The sequence below is a fragment of the Cephus cinctus genome, unplaced genomic scaffold, assembly GCF_000341935.2.
Source record: "Cephus cinctus unplaced genomic scaffold, Ccin1 Ccin1_scaffold2045, whole genome shotgun sequence".
Taxonomy (NCBI): domain Eukaryota; kingdom Metazoa; phylum Arthropoda; class Insecta; order Hymenoptera; family Cephidae; genus Cephus; species Cephus cinctus.
The window spans coordinates 15030-34171 of NW_014334112.1; the positions used below are offsets into that span (position 1 = coordinate 15030).

Here is a 19142-nt window from a genome sequence, read left to right on the forward strand (position 1 = left end):
GGGGGGGGGGGGATGAGATTCCGTGGCAAGGGCGCAGGCGTCGCGGGAAAGGGACCAAGAGAATTTCACGGAAGGTTGGATGAATACAGGAGAGTGAGAAAGAAATTGGGGCATGCGAGCAGGATAGAGGGTGGGCTCGGAGGATGTAAGGGATGCTGAAGGATCAAAAGGGGAGCAGAAGAGAAAGAAGAGGAAGGATGTGAAGGAAGGTCAAGAGAACTCAGAGAGAGATAGAGAGAGAATAAGAAGAGATCGAGTATGATGGAGGAGCCAAAGGGACTGTAGGAGAGAGAGAGAGAGAGAGAGTCTCGGAGGGCTCGAAAAGTCAGGGTGGTTTTATACGGTGCTTAGCCCCCCCTCTAGGCTCACAGATAAGAAAGTACTGTCAGAAACGAGGCTGGAAAATACACGGTACTAGCCGGAAAATGTTGGATGAGCCAACCAGGATCGCGTCAGTCTGAATATTTATTGAAAGTTCAACTCGGAGGGCAAAGGTCGCGTAGAAACATTGATAAAACGTCATCTGACTAGAGAGAAATCTATCATGGTCGATACTACAACGTAGCCTCATTTTAATCTTGAACTGGGTACCGTTAGATAAGAGCCGAAAAATCCATGTGGCTTGATTCTAAAAGGACGACAATTTTTAACGTGAAGTAGTATAGAGTTAGGCCACGTATGTTATTGAGAAAATTTGTTATCCTTTTCCGCCGTCATCGAAAGTGTTCTCGTTAATCCAATTGTCTAGAGTATCGATATCGAATTCGATGTCTACGTTCGCCGGAATATGAAAACGTCAGGTCGACGGGAAAAACGAATCGAGCGAAGTAAAATAAATTTTCTCGAGTACACGAGGATCATCCCAAGTAGGTACACGCAATCCAATTTAAATGATACCTACTTTTCTCCCTTCCAGTCCCTACCTCTCCCTCACTCCCAAGGGAATACACTCGTCCCTCTCCTTTCATCCAACTATTCCCTCTCTTGAGGAGTTTAAAAAAAAGGCAATCTTCCCACAGGGATCACGAATACGTAGCAAAGGGTGAAAAATTATCATTCGCCTTTGGTTTCATCGATATTCAATAAGCATCGATTACTGTGTTTCTCCTTTGCTATTTCCTCATCCGATCCTGGCTCTCTCTCTCTCTCTCTCTCTCTCTCGTTGCAGTCAACACAAGTGATCCTTAGCTCGTACCAGAATACTGATCATTTGGATCTTGTAGATCTCCTAGATCCTCCTCCGTGGTCACAATGAGACATCGGGAAGGCTGAAACAGAAATTTTCCAATTAGAAATCGTCTCCAAGCATGCACGATGGATGTAATCGATCAAAGAGAGTTTCAAGGAGTATTCCTAGTGATGAATTGCCTGTCCCGTCCACTTAGGTGATCCATCTGTGTATCTTATTATACCCAAGACAGCCCATGCTTATCCGTGACCTCCCAGTGGCATGTCGCACCTTCGTTTCCGACAGTTTCACTTAATCCTCGAGTCTTGAACGCGTCGACGTCCAAAAAAGCAGCTGATATCAGGACACAGATACAAGAGTGGCACGGAGCAGGTTCGACGAGATGAATTCCCCAAGGGTTCTTGTTACGTCAGCAGCTACGTATTGAAGGAGCATACCACTCCGAGGAGCATCCTTCGTCTCCCTCGAAGGCTCGTAAATCACGACGGAGGCCAGACATTGGTCAACTCGTGCCCTCTGCTGGCGGGAAATTTTAAACATTTGAATTCCGTTCACGCGGACTCTTTGAAACTCACTCAGGAAATTTGAAATCCGAGATCGATCCCTGCCTCCTGGATAGACAAGGATGTCGTGGCAGCATCCCTCCTTTATTAAACATCTCACACATCTTCCACGTCTCGCGCGGCCTGTAATGTTTTATCGGTTTTACGCGAGAGCAAATCCTAAAATGTTCGAAATAGCCGAATTATACGAGATCAGAGATGAGTCTCCACTCTGGACGCGTATCTCTCATCCTGATACGGCAGCGAGAGAGAAACCCGTGGATGCGCGGGGAATGGTTATCGCTTGAGTCAACATACCGAGAGAGAGAGAGAGAGAGAGAGAGACTCGGGACATTTTGAATTTGCTATCGAGTCTGCAGACTGTCGGGATGCTGGATACTGGATGGAAAGACGAGAGCACGAATGAGGAGAGCGCCATCGAATTTGCATAGCGGTCGACTTGAGAATTGCAGCTAGGACGTTGCACTGAATCCTAATAGCGCCGTCTTTCTACGTGAAAGAACCAGAGGATCCACTCTCTGCTCCTGGTGTGAACAGAAGAAAGAAAAATAATGTAATTCCGGATTCTTATCTTTCGCTCTCCTTCTACCAAGGGCGGCCCATCTTCTACTTCATTTATATATCGGATTACCAAACGACAATATTTTCATGCCCCACTGCAGATTTTTTTGTCGACATTTCGTCGGTGTGCACTGGGCTCCTTTTTCCTTTTTGATTTGCACCTGCAAAGTCAGAGATGGAAATTCTTATGCGACTAGCCGATCGTGTTTCTGTACTGTGACGTAGTCATTTTACTCAAAGGAACCTTCTACTAACCTGACGCTCTAGGATAGGTTGACTTGGACTAACCGGTTAGTTAGTTTCCGAAATGCCAGAGAGTGTGGGGGTGTTCGTGGTCCCATTGGTTAGCCGAAATTTATCGTGAATTGGAAATCCGACTGGTCACACGAGATCCGAATGACAAACGTTACTTGAAGTTGGTCACGTTTCATCCGATTGAAAAGTTGAGTCTGAAACTTGATGACTTTGAACTTGTAATCCGGAAACTCAACTTCAGATGACTCTGTGACATGACGTCCGTGTTGCAGCTCCAATTCTGACGATTCTCGATGAAGCTGGAAGAATCATTGCTGGTGAGAGACACTTGAAAGCTGGAAGTGCACTTAAACTCAAGTGCGAAGCTCGGGATGTGATAGAGAGTCAAAACGAATCTGTGGTCTGGACCAGAGGAGATGAGACCCTGACAGAGGACGTTAGGTGAGAAAATTGTATAAAATTCATATAATAAAAGTAATTGACTAACTTGACTTTTCGTATTAATCTTTTACGAAAAAACAAATGCAATTTATGCTTCCAGTGAAAACAGAACGACGTACGCGTCCACGGGGATGGAGGTCCAGGCGGTTGTTAGCACTCTGGTCGTCGAGAAGGCAACACCCAGACACGCTGGGAATTACAGTTGCGTTGTTCCAGGACGAGCTAAAACAACCATAGCCATACACGTTCTTAACGGTAGACTTTAAGAATATTTTCTAAATTATTCGCAATCACCTGACCAGACTTTATGCTGCCCTATAAGAACAGCGCGTTCTAGGACCGCTGACAACTCCCTGAACTAAAGGGTTAAATAATTGTTAAAGTTTTCAGTGTTTACGAAACAGCATTTGGTGTTGGAGCATTAACCAATTCCCTATTCACATTATCATATGTGCGCGCGTTACGTTTCCCCGGTATTTCCATTACTGCCCAAGAGAAGCCAAGATTAATTATTACTCTGGGTTCAGGGTCCAGGCTGATGTATTCCCCTCGAAAAATTATACTAACATTCCGATTCCACCAGACTCGCCACTCTCCCCTACGCAGCGTGTGTTCATTAGGACAATCTCATTTTCCCGAGATCCTACGAGAAATCAAAGTCCATTCTCATCAGCAACGTAAGTGGTTCTTAGCCTGATGTGCTCCGGAGAAGATGAAACGATACCCGGAAGAGCATCTTGGCAGTGGTTGGCACGGGCATCAGACCACAGAGATAAATGAGAACGGCAGACTCTTTGTTGTCCTCGGTGAGATGCGAGCTAAAGGACGATAACGTAAATTAGATGCCGTCTCGGCAGGGCTGCTCCAGGTCCTGATACAACGTGCCAGGACGCTGATGACGGTGGGAACTAACCTGCGCGTACCTATGCGCCGCCCTTTAAAACGTCCGCCGGTTAATGTAGAGGCGCGGCACCGCGACGCCGTAAGCGCGTAACAGCGTAATACCGTAACGTCGCATGGAAATTAAATGGCCAAGCTGAAAGTCGGCGAATAAAGGAGAACGAGGACAAGACGTTATCACCCTCGGACTTTTTTCGCTCATTTGCAAACTCCGCCATCGTCACGACCTGACCGTCGCTGTACGTCGCCCGTTAATGTCTCCATGTAGCTAGTTGAACTCGAGAAGATGGTGCGGGTCCCCCGTTGCTTCAGGAACTCCGGGTGTTTACACTGTATCTGTAATAAATCCATAGGTAACTATGCGGTACAGAGTATTTGGTACAGTAGCTATTGATACCTTTAAGGGCATTGGCCACCATATGCGATGGAGTGTTTCCATTAAGGCGATGTTTCATCCGGACCAATAGCCACGGCTGCGTAATTGGCCCAAGGATGGCTAATTCGGAAATTCGGCCTCTCCTCCAGTAATGACCCAAACATCGCATGGCTGAGCTTGATCAGCGGAAACCAGAGAACGTCCTGGTATTTTAATCGATCCTTTCCAATCTCATCCCTGGTCCTGGTCCTCGTCCTGGACGCTTCTACCTTCTTTCAGCATCACCCCTAACCGACTGAAAAAAGAAAAATAGCTGGATTACGTCACCACCCTGCCATTTTCTCAGGAAGTTTATACACCGCAGAGACATTTCTCTTCCCTGGATGCTTCTCCTGCTTCCGGAAGTAGTCTAAACGGTGCCGAGTGATAGACCTTAAACCATTCTCGAAAGTTTAACGGCACCGTGTCCGCCTTATTGTGATCTTCCTTCAGCGCTGCTTCGTCTTGGAAACTCTCCTTAAGCTACCGGTAAACTTCTTACATGTTAATCGAGAGGATGTGACGTCTTGTCGCGAATGATAATCATACATGAAAGTAATTAGCATGAAACGCTTCTTTCTTTCTCCAATATATTTTGAAATCATGTAATCATTAAAAGCTTGATATAACTTTTATAAATGGTATATCCAGGTAATAAAAATTCTATGATTCCACAAAGAGTTGACTCTTCGGAGTGACATAAATTTATAATTAACCAATAGCAAGACGCAAATGAATGGTTAGCAAAAGTTTAAGCTACACCCTAAAATGAAACTTTCGTTTCAAGTACCTAGGCGCAAAAGTCTGAAAACTTCGAGGAACTTTAAACAACGTGAATGCTCGTTACGTAAGCTCGTCACCCTCCTGAAGATTATTGTCAGCGCCATAAGACTTTCCTGGAATTTTTCATAAAGCTTCCTCCCCAATGAAACCGACGACCCCCAAAATTACGTCTACCTGAAGAACATCGAAATTCCCAGAATCTCGTAAAATATCTACACTCAATGGAAACGAGTACGTCCTTCAAAGAGAAAAAAAATTCATATTCGTAAAAACATTGGAAAAACTTTGAACGCGTCGTGAAAAACGAAACCCACCGCATTCGCTTCTCTAAGTGAATTCCGGTATTCCAATATTTTCACGAATAAAATCTTTTCCTTTAGGTTTGACTGTGCGTGGGAAGCAAGACAGAGAAAAGGATGCCGGGATTAAGACGAGTAACGGAGATTTCACGAATCCGAGATTTTTCAGAAAAATAAACGGACTCCCGTGAGCCGCTGGCTGTAAGGATCTTAGTCTCAGCGAGTGTGGGCTTCGAAGGGGCTATATCCTGGAAAACCCAGAAGGGAGAATTGACAAATTCCACATCGATCCTGGATTCCAGCCAAAGCCACCGTTCTTATACGAAGAACTACCTCCTTCAAATAAGTGAGACTGCCCAAGCGATCATCGCCAGGAATCATTACTGACCGGAATAGACGCCGAGGCCGATAGGACACAGTCCAATAACTTGAAATAATTTACTGTTCCTGAAAAAAACAAAGAAAACAAGAGAGAGAGAGAGAAACCAACATTACGTTGACCAATGTGATGACTTATCACTGATAACTGATAAGAATTAATATTTACCATTATATATTCGATCCTCGACGTATAGAGTAAACACGTAGGAATATTATCCCGAAGATGATTAATTTACTCAGTATGCCGTTTCCCCAAGATGAAATTCACGCGTACCACTGCCTCGTGTACACAATGGCCGCATGTGCACGAACCCATTAAGACTTGGGGGAGTCTGCTACGTCATAAATGCGTTGGAATTAGACGACGGCGCCCCCTCAAGGAAATAGAGTCGAGGCTTATTAATAAGGGCAGGTTAATTTCACAAAAGCCAAACGTACCGATCCATTCACCGGGAAGCATAAATTGAAGTGATCTCGGCGGGGCAGGATGGAGGCACTTGAATTATATCATCCTGCCTGTTCACGACATAACACTCACTCGGAGCCATCCTCTTGCAGCCGTGGTAATAAGCAATAAGTGAAGAGAACCCTGAAACAGAAGGACGCAAGGTATAAGCGCACTCCAAACAACAATAATCATAATTTATAATTACACACCGTCGATCCAATAAATAAGCCAAACATCAGCGAAGTAAATTACATGAAATCTTTAATGATCTTATAACGAGCTAACTCGAGGATACGAAATAAGAATCCCTAGTGACAGCCATGATCTTTTGAATTACAGGAGAGTTACCTGCAGCCGTGCATGACGGAAGTGGCGTGTCTCGGGCCGTTCTCAATCTGTGGCTCATTCACTTGACCATGAGCTACGTCTTTTGCAGATGACAGTTTTAAGGTAAGCCTGCAACACAAATAATTATCCTGCGTTACGTAAACGATGGGTTAAGCAAATAAAATTTATATGGCATAGGTAATACCTATTTGCCGTTACTATCCTTTGGCGGTATTCTCCTCGACCCTGGACCATTTTGCTCAATAAATTAAGTTGTCCGACCTGGGCGATGAGCGCGCGAGGAATCGGTCCACCGATTACTGCCCTTCTAGACGTCTAGTTCCTCTTTTTCCTTGCCCTCTTTTTATCTATCCCTTTAATCCGAGTTTCAGATGAGTTTTCAGATGAGCGCTCGAAAGCCTCCCCCATGACTTATACAAGTAGAGTACGAGAAGTTGTCGGGTTGAGGTGAACACCGTGGGAAAAAAAAACTTTGTCCCTCTACCATCCTCTCTCTCTCTCTCTCTCTCTCTCTCTCTCTCTCTCTCTCTCTCGCCATCACGTCCCCTCGGTGGGCACGACGAAATCGAACGACAGATTAGGCTTAAGATTAGATTGCTGCGGAACTGATCCTCGATAAAATTGATCCGAGATTTATAGAAAACTATGGTTAACTACTAAACTGTATATCTACACTTGTGTTATTTAATAACGAGACTTCGTGGCGCGTAATTAAAGCAGTAATAATAAATAGTCAAGTGATGTCGTTATCCTTATTTGCTCTGGCGACACGAGCACGCGGCATTGCAGTAATGTTGAGTAAAACCGTGAATACGAAGACTGAAGAATATGAAAAGTACATATTTTTGCGATGTCAAACGACTTTTTTTCTATAATGACTTCAATGCGAATGCGGAGAAGCAATTTTTTAACGGTTAAATATGAAAGTTATGAAAAATGAAAATTCCTGCAGTTAATTGCGAGAATTCGTTATGCCTCGAGCAGCACGAAAATATTGCACTCCTTATTTCTTTTTTTTTTTCTCGAAAAATACGCATTTCAATAAAAAATATTCATTTTTGTTTATATAGTACGTTACTTATGACATTTGAGCTTTGAAATATTCGACGATGATAACCTTTTAATGATAATAATCATATACACGATCGCTATATGTAAAAACCAGTAGTTAATTCTTATCAGACCGCAATACGTAGTTATTACAATTAAAAAAAAAAAATAATAAGCCATGATACATTAAGCGAGATAAAGTAAACCATGCGATTGCACAGTGGTTAAGTCTTAATAGGGTCAGCCGCAGGACTGCTTATAACGGTAACAATAATGGCGGTCCATATTACCAGAGGTTAAGAGCGATAAAAAATTACTCAAAGTATTAAGATCATACTCGGTTAACGATAACGCAATAGTCCATTAAAGATCCCTCGTCCGTTAGCCAAAACTGAAGATCAATTCCAAAAGCTTGTAAGCTCTCCGTTCCAAAACATCCATGGTACGGCATTTTATCTGTCAAGGAGGTTAAATTAATATATTAATTAATTATAGCCAAATAATTGTTACTCGACATAGTGGCAATAATTAAAATACAAAAACCTCCTTCCGCCGCTTGATTCCAGTCGAAAATCTAATGGTTCGATCCATCAGTCATCCATACATCTAGCCGCGTCCATGAGCAAATTTTCCGCAAAACCTAAATTGGACACAGAGCACGTGTGCTGTAACCACACATAGTTTTCGCATGTATCTACGTCTATTTGTCAGGAGCCGAAATACCCAAAGTTGGGTACGTATCGAGAGGCAAGTAAAAGGACGAAGCAATGAAGTCATCGCATTACTAAAATTCGATAGATCGGCTAGTGAGAGTGGTTAATCCGTGATCTTATCACTGGCCATGAATCGCGTCGAAATAACGTGAATCACCTGATATTAATAATTCAAGGTTTTATCTCGACGAGAGCAATCCCCCATTGTGAAGATAATTCCACGTTTATAACACATGACGTACACCTCACGGAAGTTATAGTTGCGCCAGCGCCAGTAAGCGTATCTCGCGAATGCTTTCATTATCAGTAGCCATAGATCACTGTGTGAGCCCTATGACGTCACATCCGTCCATTGCTCATATCCAACTGCGCGAAGAGGGCATAACTGCAAGAGAGAAGGAGAAAGAAAATTAAAGATGCAAAATGAAACAATCTCGAATTTTGTCTCAATTTTCAATTAGGACGTATAAGTATGAGATTACCAAATTTTTATTAAAGTGACGGATATCTCGATTTTGCCAGCGGATACGGGAGGCACGTCTTCTTGGTATTTTATGTTCTCTCTAAGTGAGTGACTACTGCAGAAAATAAAGAGACAAGAAATGCCAACCATGTCGAGACGCCGTTCCGGGGGATGTGCGTCACCGGTGAAATTGCTGGCATCGCTATCGCGAAACTCTGCCAGAGCCACATTATCATCCGGCATCACGTAACAATATCCATACGCCACAGGTGGAACGGAGAGTCTCTCCAAAAAGATCCACTCTTTCTCAATCCTCTTCCATAACGTACGAACTGGCCGAGTGTCTGGGCTCTGAAAATAAATTCATAAAGATTCTTTGACGCATTCGTTTCATATGTCCTTAGCGGTACTAATCGATATCGACATCCTGCAGGAGGCCGAAACTCACTCAGGCCGTTAGCCTGCAATTGCTATTACCCCAAACAGTGAATGGACTGTAGGCTGATTCCCTGTGATGGGTGATTAAAGCGCTCCTACTACAGCATCGATCGGATTGGCTGGCTTTGAGCAGCACGGGCCAAACTGGCAAATGAGCAAAGCGTTCCTGAGCCGCCGTAATATTCCTTTCACGAAATACCCATTTTCCAGGCACAAAGAGTATTAGTGGAAAATCTTGAAATCTCGGGTACACGAATTTCTGAAACAAGTTAAAGAGAAGGAATTACTTTAAAGTACACGTTTCTCGCGTCCCCTTTAAAATAGCTACCTAAAACGGTTACCGGGTATTTCCTTTGATGTTCACTGGCACGTCATGAGCATGTCAGTACATAACGTTTCGCAGACGTCCTTCGCTGTAAACGTCATTTATACGTTGTTGAAGGCAGGTTACCCACGGGATGTAAGCTCGATCTTTTTGGGCGTATGCTAATGTGGGTGATTGATAATTGTTAGCTTTCGCAAAATAACGGAGTCGGCTGGGGAGAAAATACAGGGCAGACGACGGGGTAGAAAATTTATCTGTTTCTCTCTCTTGCAAAAACCATTCCCTATCCTTGTTTCTTTCAGGATCTCCACCCCTTCGCCGCCTCCTCCTCCACCCGTCCTACCGAAGAACACTCTGGAAAAGTATAGCGATTCGTCGTTTTGCAAACTGCCTGCTCGGCACCGTTGCCAATTTATTACGACGGACAAAAGACGACGAGCACAAACTTATCTACTTGGGCGCACCGAATTTATGTCGCGAAACGACAAAGAAATTGCAACGGGTTAACACGGTTATGGCGGAAGGACATTGTGAGCCGACTGACGCACAATTCGCATACTTGGATCCGGTCCAGAAAGCGCTCCGCCACGAAATCCGAAATTTATTAAACGTTACTGCGGCAAAAGAGGTTTAAACTTTTGTCAATTAACATTCAGTGAAAATAATTTCAAAAATTAAGCCGCGCGCAAGGCCTTTCCTTTTTTTTTAATTTTCACAAAAAACACCATGAATTCAAGGTCCTCCGTCGAATTAAGAATCTAATAAGCAGACTTAACCGTCAAGGCTCCTGGCAAGATTACATCAGCAAAGATACAGTCTCTCGCACTGGCAACTCATTTAATTCGCCTAATTTTACCGCGCTCTTCTACGACGTCACGACTACTACGACGGCTGGCGTCGCGACGTCTGTTTGTGGAAAAACTAATTGACCAAGTCCTGCCCGTCTAACGTTTAACGTTCGAATTAGCCTAACCTACAGGACCAATCCTCGCGACCTACCGACCGAATAATATTCAAGCTGACTGACGTGACACGAACTTTCTATGCAGATCATGTAACCCGCTTGACTTGCTCGAATTAAAATGGTGGACGAGTGTCAAGGGCGGACTCGGCAGCATTTGTTCCTGACGGGCATTCGTCAGTATTTTTTATTTCGTACCATACTGTACGTGACAGGCCGGAAAAAGAAAAGAGAAAAAACCCATATCCTCTCGCTCGTATACATGCAGCGTGTACACAGAGAGAACGAGGTAATCAGTACGCTCGTCACGCTGTCAATGACGTGGGAATAACGAAAATAACAGGAGGGCCATACTACATTCAAGTTGCAGACTCGTGAAATTTTCCATACCCATTCTCTCTCCGCCGTACTCGACCCAAAACTTTCTCATCTTTCACTTTTCTAACGGACACCGGCTGCTTCCTGCGTAAACTCGCAACACGTAACGCGATAAAAAAAATCGCATCGCAACTACTATTATATTCTACGTTTGGAGCTACTGGTTTTTTGTTTTTTTTTACTTTTTTTTTTCAATCACCTCGACGCGCCAACAATAAATGGAATATTCAATTGTATCACGCGCTCATATAGATATACTCGATAGTCATCTTTTAATCGAATTCACGCTACGAGATGAAAGCCATCCAATCGCATGAGAAATATGGAGGATTTCCATGATGTTGTCAATTTTTCTATGAGAATCCTTTTGCTTGGTGCTACCGGTGACTTCTCGCATTTTTCTTTCTTCCTCTCTGCTTCTTGTTTGCCACCATTTTTCAAAGAGACCAGGTTAATTTGAACTGGCGTAGACAGCTTCGCCATGACCATTCTTGAACGAGTCTGTTTTGAGAAGAACAATGAGTGTAAGAATGCCGTCACTATGGGACTGTACAACAAACAGATAAAGATAAGGAAAAGTGAGTTTCATGAGGACGAAAAGGCCTGGATCTCCTTCGTCTCTTAAAGACAATAAAGAAAGGTCAAGCACAATGGAGATTACGAGGAGGCAACACGACTTTGATGGGAAAAAGTCTTAAGTAAAATCAGCAGACGGACATAATTATTTAAAGTTTCATTAATGCCTAAAGAGATGCTTTTCGTATCACTGATAAATTACAGAGCAAAGACATACTTTCTAAATAATGTATTCAGAAACACGTGTGCGTATATTAATTGAATGTACAAAGGTCGTGATTGAAATATTCATTAATCCCTCTGTTAACAACCACCCGTATCTCTTGGTTTAACGACATTAATATTAATCAAAATTATTTAGCTCTGAACAAATGATATTGATCCCGTCCCTAATTAGCACTCTATTTAGATAATTTTATGTAAATAGGGTGTATCTTATTTTACCTGTATAAATATTTAAATTTCATACTGCGGAGTCCATTTTGACATTTCGCCACTAAGAGAAGTAGAGTCTTCTTCCATCTCCAATAAAATGTGTTGTATGTATGCATGCAAGTCTTATATATCCACTTTGAGTACTCCAAATATTATTGATCCGTATATGTTTCTTCTCTGGAGAGCAATCAGGAAATCTAGAAAAAAAAAATAAATAAAAAAAGATGAAAACCTTTGAAAGAAAACTAACGCCCTTTGAACTAGGTATGTCAAGCGGCATAAAGGAGCAATAAAGGCCCAATACTTATAATAACTTCTTTGAGAAAATGTACCGGTATTCCGAAAAAAAGATGAAGAATCCCTTTTCGTATTTGTTTGCAATAAATAAACGATGTACGTTGTGAAATCAAAATGAAAGAAAAGAGAGAGAGAGAAGATAACAGAATAACCGCGCAAACCGAAAGCGTAGTTTTATTGGTTTTTACAGGCAAGGTAGAAGCAGGAGTTGCGGCGTGAGAACAGTGTACTCTGCTGGGTCCAATAGCCTCTCTTTCATTTCCGACAGGTTGGATAAAATAACGTCGATACCCGATGACACTGCAGTAGTGAGCTGCATTTTGGCAACCGCAGAATTTAAATATCTATTATACCACGTCCCGCCGCATTTCCCCATTTTTCCGCCACTAGCCGTGGATTTATTTTCATTTCATTGAACGATTCTCGTCGACGTAGCAAAGGACATAAAAAAAAAGCATAAAAGGCACCGGTGGACACTTGCAGATACGCAATCCAATTTGGTTTCACGTGCCTGATGACAGGGCAACGTTGAAATTAAATTATCGAGGGAACTACAATATAATATAATAGGTAACCGGTGAATGTCAATAGCACACCCACACGCGCACCAGTTAACCGTAATACTGGCTTCGAACCGTTATTTCACAATTTTCCAATACACACTGATCAAATATTAAAACATAGTAATTGGAGGAAGGGGAAATATCCGATATCATAATCCAAACCGTACCGCCTTTTAATCTGTCACACGATCCTACCTGACCCCACTTATTACAACGTACGGCAAAACTAGATTTGCTTCCACTCGGGACAAATAATAAGAGAGTAAAACAAAAATTGTAATTTGTTGCAGATCACTCTATGGCGACGACCACAGAAGCTGGAAATAGGACGGAGAGTGCAAAAAAAAATAACGTGAATGGACTCACGGACGGATTACATCTCCTGCGAAAGCGTCGCAAGATGAAAGTCCCTGGACCACGGATGGTGTCGTGAGGACAGAATTTAGAAATAAAATCGTGCGCGAAATTCTTTAAATTCACTATGATACAGAGAGCGCCGTTGAGTATGACATTTCTTCGCTGTCGAATCATCGACTATAGATCGTCGATTGTCCCTCGTGATAAAAACTGACATCGGGAGTTTCGAAAGTGCCGGGAAATTCGTTTAGAATGGATCTGATCTTCGAACAGAGCCCAAGGAACTCTTACGGGACGCCGCTTGAGTCATAGAAAAGACGTGAAACTCGTATCAGCCAAGGCGTCGCGCATCGACGAGAACTTGTCCTTCCTTAATGGCGGTAGTTGGCTCCCCGACGCTGGGCGTCGCCGATACGTCCAAGCCGTGTAAGACCTTCCGGAAGTAGCTTCCATCCAACGTAACATTCTCGCCTAAAGGTACGAGAGAATGTAGTGAAGAAAATAGAGGAAGAGAAAATTTCCACGAACCTGAAGATCCTTGTTTCCTTACGATAATTGACCACGGGGCTGCTTCGCTGTACGAGAGGACATTTTATCCGTTCACGATGGACCAAGTGAGATTTAACAGGTATATCTGGATTCGTATCTCCTCCAAAGAAAACTTGAACTTGCCGATGCTTCTCCCGTGGGAGGGAAGACCAAGAGTTAAAGCAAAGTGTGTTACGATTCCCACGGCACTTGAGGGATGAGACTGCCGGATACCTTGATTGCGGTATAGTATCATATATGTATATGATGCTGCGCTATGTAGGAGAACTGTAAGAAGTTAAAGTCGGTATTCATGAGCGCGGTAAGCATGGCTGCCAACGTGAGAGGAAACCATGTCCGTCTGGCGAGATGGGAAACCAACGTAGACTCCTCGTGGGAATTCGGACATAACGTCGACTCTTTGGAACCGGATGAAGTGTGTGCACTGAAAACGAGAAAGGAGATAGTGAATGTGAACGGAGTGACGTAAGAGAATGGAGTTGAGTAGATGAAGGGAGGATGAATGGAATAATTTATCCCACGAAACTGGAGCATTCGTCGATTCAGACACTTTTTCCATTGATTGACTATTTCATCGAACAATTTACGAATGCCGGTGGAAGTTCACGTTGGATAATGATAATCGAACGTTATTGATCGTTGAGCCAATTTAGTAAAGAGTTTACATAATTGTACCTTTAGTAAGAATTCGTCAAGTTTCGCATCCTGTTGGCAATTTTGAAGGTCGACGTTCGTTGATGCACAATAAATTATGGCTTCTGTCGTTCGATCCTTGGAGGAATGTTATTTAAGATGGAAGTTGAGCCGAAGAAAGTCGCCATCCTTTTCTGGAAATTGTCAAACGTTCGTTATTGTCAATAGCCAACTGTTTATCGATAAATATTTCAAGTTTCAGATATTAAATTATCTAACGTTTATGGGAGGAAGTTCGTTTTTATTCACTTTTGCGAATGACTCGTACGTGTCCGTTTATTTATGAAAAATTAGAAAACGGACCGTTTAAGGAAAGAATTGACCGATTATTTTTTTCAATTCAAAATTCAGATAATAATTCTAGTCTTTTTTAATTAATAAAGCAGTACTAAAAGGTAATATAATGAATACGTCAAGATTGTATAGGTCGACCAAACTTTAAGAATACTTTAGAGAATGGTTACCGGTCCATACAGAGGTGTATGTATAAGTGCCATAAATGTTAGATAGCAGAGAAAAAGAGCAATTTCAAAAATAAAAATCAATTGACTACGAACCAAATCGAATGCTGTCGATAAAAATTTTCTAAATATACAGATTCGATATGGATCATACTTAAGGAAAGATCATTCAAGCTCGAGTATTAAGCTTAATTACAGGACTAAAAAAAATCCTTCTATAAATTTTTGTCATTCTCCCGCGACTACAATTTGCTCATTATCATTAATAAATGAAAAGTAAAGGAAAAGAAGTCAAACTATTCGAAACTGGAGCCCATCCCCCTCCATCTCCCGGTTGGCAAAGAGAACACTACGTAATGGGAAAGAGCGAAGCATAAAAATAAGGGAAAAAATAAATAAAGAAAAGAAAAAAAAAGAAAACCACGAAATTGTGATATGTGAAAACGTATCAAAAGGAGGCGTATGTTAAGCAAAGTTTTAATTACATAGATACACGATCGATCACGATAAGATATATTTTTATATGTAAATACGGCGTGTTTCTTCTTGTTATCTCATAAACGTACCTCGTAAGGCGATCTAAGTTACGTATATAATCGATGACGAATAGGGTGCGAGCAAGCCGAAGGAAGTAGAGAGACGAAAGAGTGGCGCAAAGGGAGAAACGAAAAAAAAAAGAAATATACGAAAAAGAGAAAGAAGTTCGAACCAACTAAAGGAAGTAACTTGTTCCCGTAGGAATTCGCTTTCCTGGCACAGTTACGTATATCGACGTCGTGTCGCGTAGAGTCTCGAAGAGTGTGGGGCGTCGCGGATTCGCAGCACGACGAACCGACGCACAGAAACTGGCTAGAAAAGAGATCGACGAACATTAGGAACGATCGGTATTTCCCGATTCCCTTTGCGTGTCCCGAAGGCCTTTCCCGATTTTCCCAGGCGAACTGCCGTCCTCACGCGGAATCGATTACCCGCGACACACTTACTGGCCAGGATGATTTATCATCCAGGCGTCGCGACGACCTGCTAGTAACCACCTTTCAGCGTTTCCATGTACCAGGCCAGCAGCTTCCGCGTCCAATCCCAAACAGGCATCCTCGCTCTCAGTTTGTCCCCGGGTCCACGATAATTCCAGAAATTCGATCGACTTAAATAAGTCTCCACCTGATCAATGAATAATCAATGTGCTTAGTTTCGACTATTGGATCGCCCGATAATACCGATAAATAGAATAAATTATACGTTACCCAAATATAAATGTATCTGCGACGCGGGCATCCCAGTGCCCGTATTCTCCTAAATACCACGAGATTCCTGGAATAGCACTGTAACGAAAAAAAATTATTAAAAAAAAAAAAAGAAAAAAAATACACGAGCCCGTATAACGTCATTCGAACGAACGAATTGATGCCTCTGAATCTATCGCACAAAAAATCTTCCCTTGACAAACCTACTGAACTGGGATTTGATAGATTTCCGCTGCGATGCGATTAACATCCCTATAACGTTTTGAATATCCGAATATTCGAATGTGTTAATACATAGGAGGACATACGGGTTTCCCACGGGGCAGTACGTACTACGTTCAATATATGCTTTTGCTCAGTTTTCGACATTTTCGTAAATTCTCTCCAACGCGATAATGGCTTTTGTCAAATATTCATTTAACTCGTCTAACGGCTGGAACGTTTTATTTTCTCGTTAATTATCTCGCCGATGAGATTATCGAGTTAAAAAGAAAATTAATAATTACGTAGCTCATCAATGATAGGCAACTGCACGTATCGACGTAGTAACGATATATCACTATACTGCCAAAGATCTAAACACACGTCATATAAAACTATTGTACCATGTATGTAAATTGTATCGTTGTTTACGTATAAAGCATATTAAAATAACATTGCGTTGATTGTACATTTATGGCGTTGCTATTGCAGATTTGCTATCGCGAAAAGGAGTGTGCACATAGTTTTTATCGAGGGTGACAAGATCAATGGACATGGATTATGAAGGTACCTATTTCAAACTGTACATGTAACGCAACTGTCAGTTAATAAATAAATGACCGAGGGAAGCTCCAAAAATGTTCTTTTTTTTTTTCACTTGAAAATTCACTTTGTTTTCTTATCCTCCAGTGACATGTGCTGCATCCTTCCACGATAGGACGATAACGATACAGTCCCCTCCATACAATACCAGACAAATATTCCTTATAAATTTATTATTTTTTTAAAGGATGCTTAAAGTCTTCCACTGACGATCACTCACCTGCAAAAAATTCGATAAATGTAAAAATACCTTGGCAAAATCTTGTGAACGGTACTAATTCCTTGAACAATTTCCATATAGTAATTACCATTGGAATCGATGGAACGTGACTACCAGAGGAACGTCAAATAGTTCTTTGTCAAATGTAATCGATTTACTTCGAAGATGGTGGATATGGAAGACCCTTGGAATTCTGAAATATCAAATTTTCTTTATTAATACAAATTACTACGTATATAGATTAAAATTTCAGATTCACATTGACTTCAGGTAAGTTCTTAACGAGTAGAAGATAAAGCTTTAATATAAATATAAAATATAGATTTAAAATAAAATAGTGTAATTAAAGAGAATAATTTATCTGCAATTAATATTGATCCGCAAATTTTTTCACGAATATTACTTTAACGATACAGCAGTGAAGATTTATCTGGCAGACAAAATAAAGTAAAAATCACAGAAGGTGAAAAAAAAATGAAGATCCGAAAAGTAGGTTACCGGCTGAGTAGAAAGTGGTGTTGGCAGTTTGATCAAAAAAAAAATCGAATTTCCCCATCACGTAATAATTCAGTTAAGTAGAAATGTGGTTCCTCGTGAAGGAAGACAATGGGACATTTTCGTGAACTCCAAAGCCGGGCAATGTAAAGCACGTAGGGATGAGAAAATTCCGCAACGCAACGTAACCACCGCGAGGAGTTCATTTGAATTCCGCGTCGCTCGGGCAAATACAAAAACTAAAATTAAATCTGGCCATTCGTTCGATGCAGCCCAGTGCTATATTATTCGGAAGCACCTCGCGTCCTCGCCGCTGCGAACGACAGTGGAAAATTTATGTTGTGGAAAAGAGAACTCTGGGATATCTACGTCCTATATGTTACGTGCCCATATATTATGCGTTACAGGCCTTTCCAATGCCGCAAATAAAATGATGAACCACGTGCCAAAGAATGAATAAAGTTTTTCTCTATCTCCCTCTCTCTATCTCTCTCTCTCTCTCTCTCTCTCTCTCCCTCTCTCTCTTTCTCTCTCTCTCGCCCTATATCACGTTATAATTAATATCCAACCAGCTAAATAATACACGTGAGTAAATTCCCTGGTTATACGCTTATTCAAATTCCGAAGAATAATACAGTAAGTTTAAAAGGAAAAAATTAAATCTTTAAGAGCAACAATGGTTACAGCATCCTTTGACGTTGACGTATATAGGTTTTAAAAGAGATTTTACACTACAGTGTGATACAAAATAAAAAGCCCATAAAAAAAGAATCATGGCGCCCTCGTGCACGCCAGTCAATCCCGTGGAGTAAAGGGACGCCGCTATCTCCAAAAGAAAAATGTTAAAATCCTGTCACCGAAGGATATTGCACGTTTTACGGGGCACTTTTATGTTTTTCGGCCTGGCGATCGGTTCGAACTTTACTATGAATTTCAAGGAGTAAGAGGAAAACGTTGAGGCGGATATTCAATAACTTTCTCCGCTACAAAAGAGATGGGTCCAGAGAATGTTATCAAAAATACATCCTCTCGCCACGATCCAGTCCGTCATTGCTATATTTTTATATCGTCCAGAGCTGCCGCAAGGAAATCCTCTTCTTCTCTCTGGTATAATTTTCTTGTAACACGAAGCGCATGTGAGAAGCGTTAGAAATTTTTTCTCTAATTTCAGAGATAGCTCGGCCAACGTTCGCATTATCGTATTTCTCTTATCTTCTCCTATTGACCGTCACGAACAGCCGAGTGTTTCTTTATAGTAGTGCGACCCAGAGATCCGTTTCCTCTCAATCAGCCACTTTGTGAGCGAGTTGCCAGTTTCCTTGGTTCCTCGAACCTCCTCCGTCTAAACCTCCACCTCGTCATCCACGAGCTGCTGCTCAATCCTTTTTCTCAATAGAGACCAACACTTTCCTCGTCTTCTGGAAGCAGCCAACACCCTTGCTTCCATCGGGCGATATTCCCCAAGACTCAGTTTTCTCCTATTCCTTTGGAAACGGGGATTCGGTATTCGAATCACATCGAGCTCGACGTCTTCGGC

At 42.0% G+C, this 19142-nt stretch overlaps 1 protein-coding gene across 2 annotated transcripts in view; it reads left to right on the forward strand.

Moving 5' to 3' along the window:
* Positions 1-16232, forward strand: part of LOC107274039 — a 24239-nt gene extending 8007 nt beyond the window's left edge. The window contains exons 5-8 of one of the 2 annotated variants that reach the window (XM_015752768.2): positions 2841-3009; positions 3110-3264; positions 6575-6685; positions 13073-16232. In XM_015752768.2, coding sequence (XP_015608254.1) covers positions 2841-3009; positions 3110-3264; positions 6575-6675 — 425 coding nt within the window. In that variant the 3' untranslated portion in view covers positions 6676-6685; positions 13073-16232. Of the gene's footprint in view, positions 1-2840; positions 3010-3109; positions 3265-5487; positions 5621-6574; positions 6686-13072 lie in introns of those variants that run through there. The other variant, XM_015752767.2, reaches the window with a different exon arrangement.
* The last annotated feature ends 2910 nt before the right edge of the window (positions 16233-19142 follow it).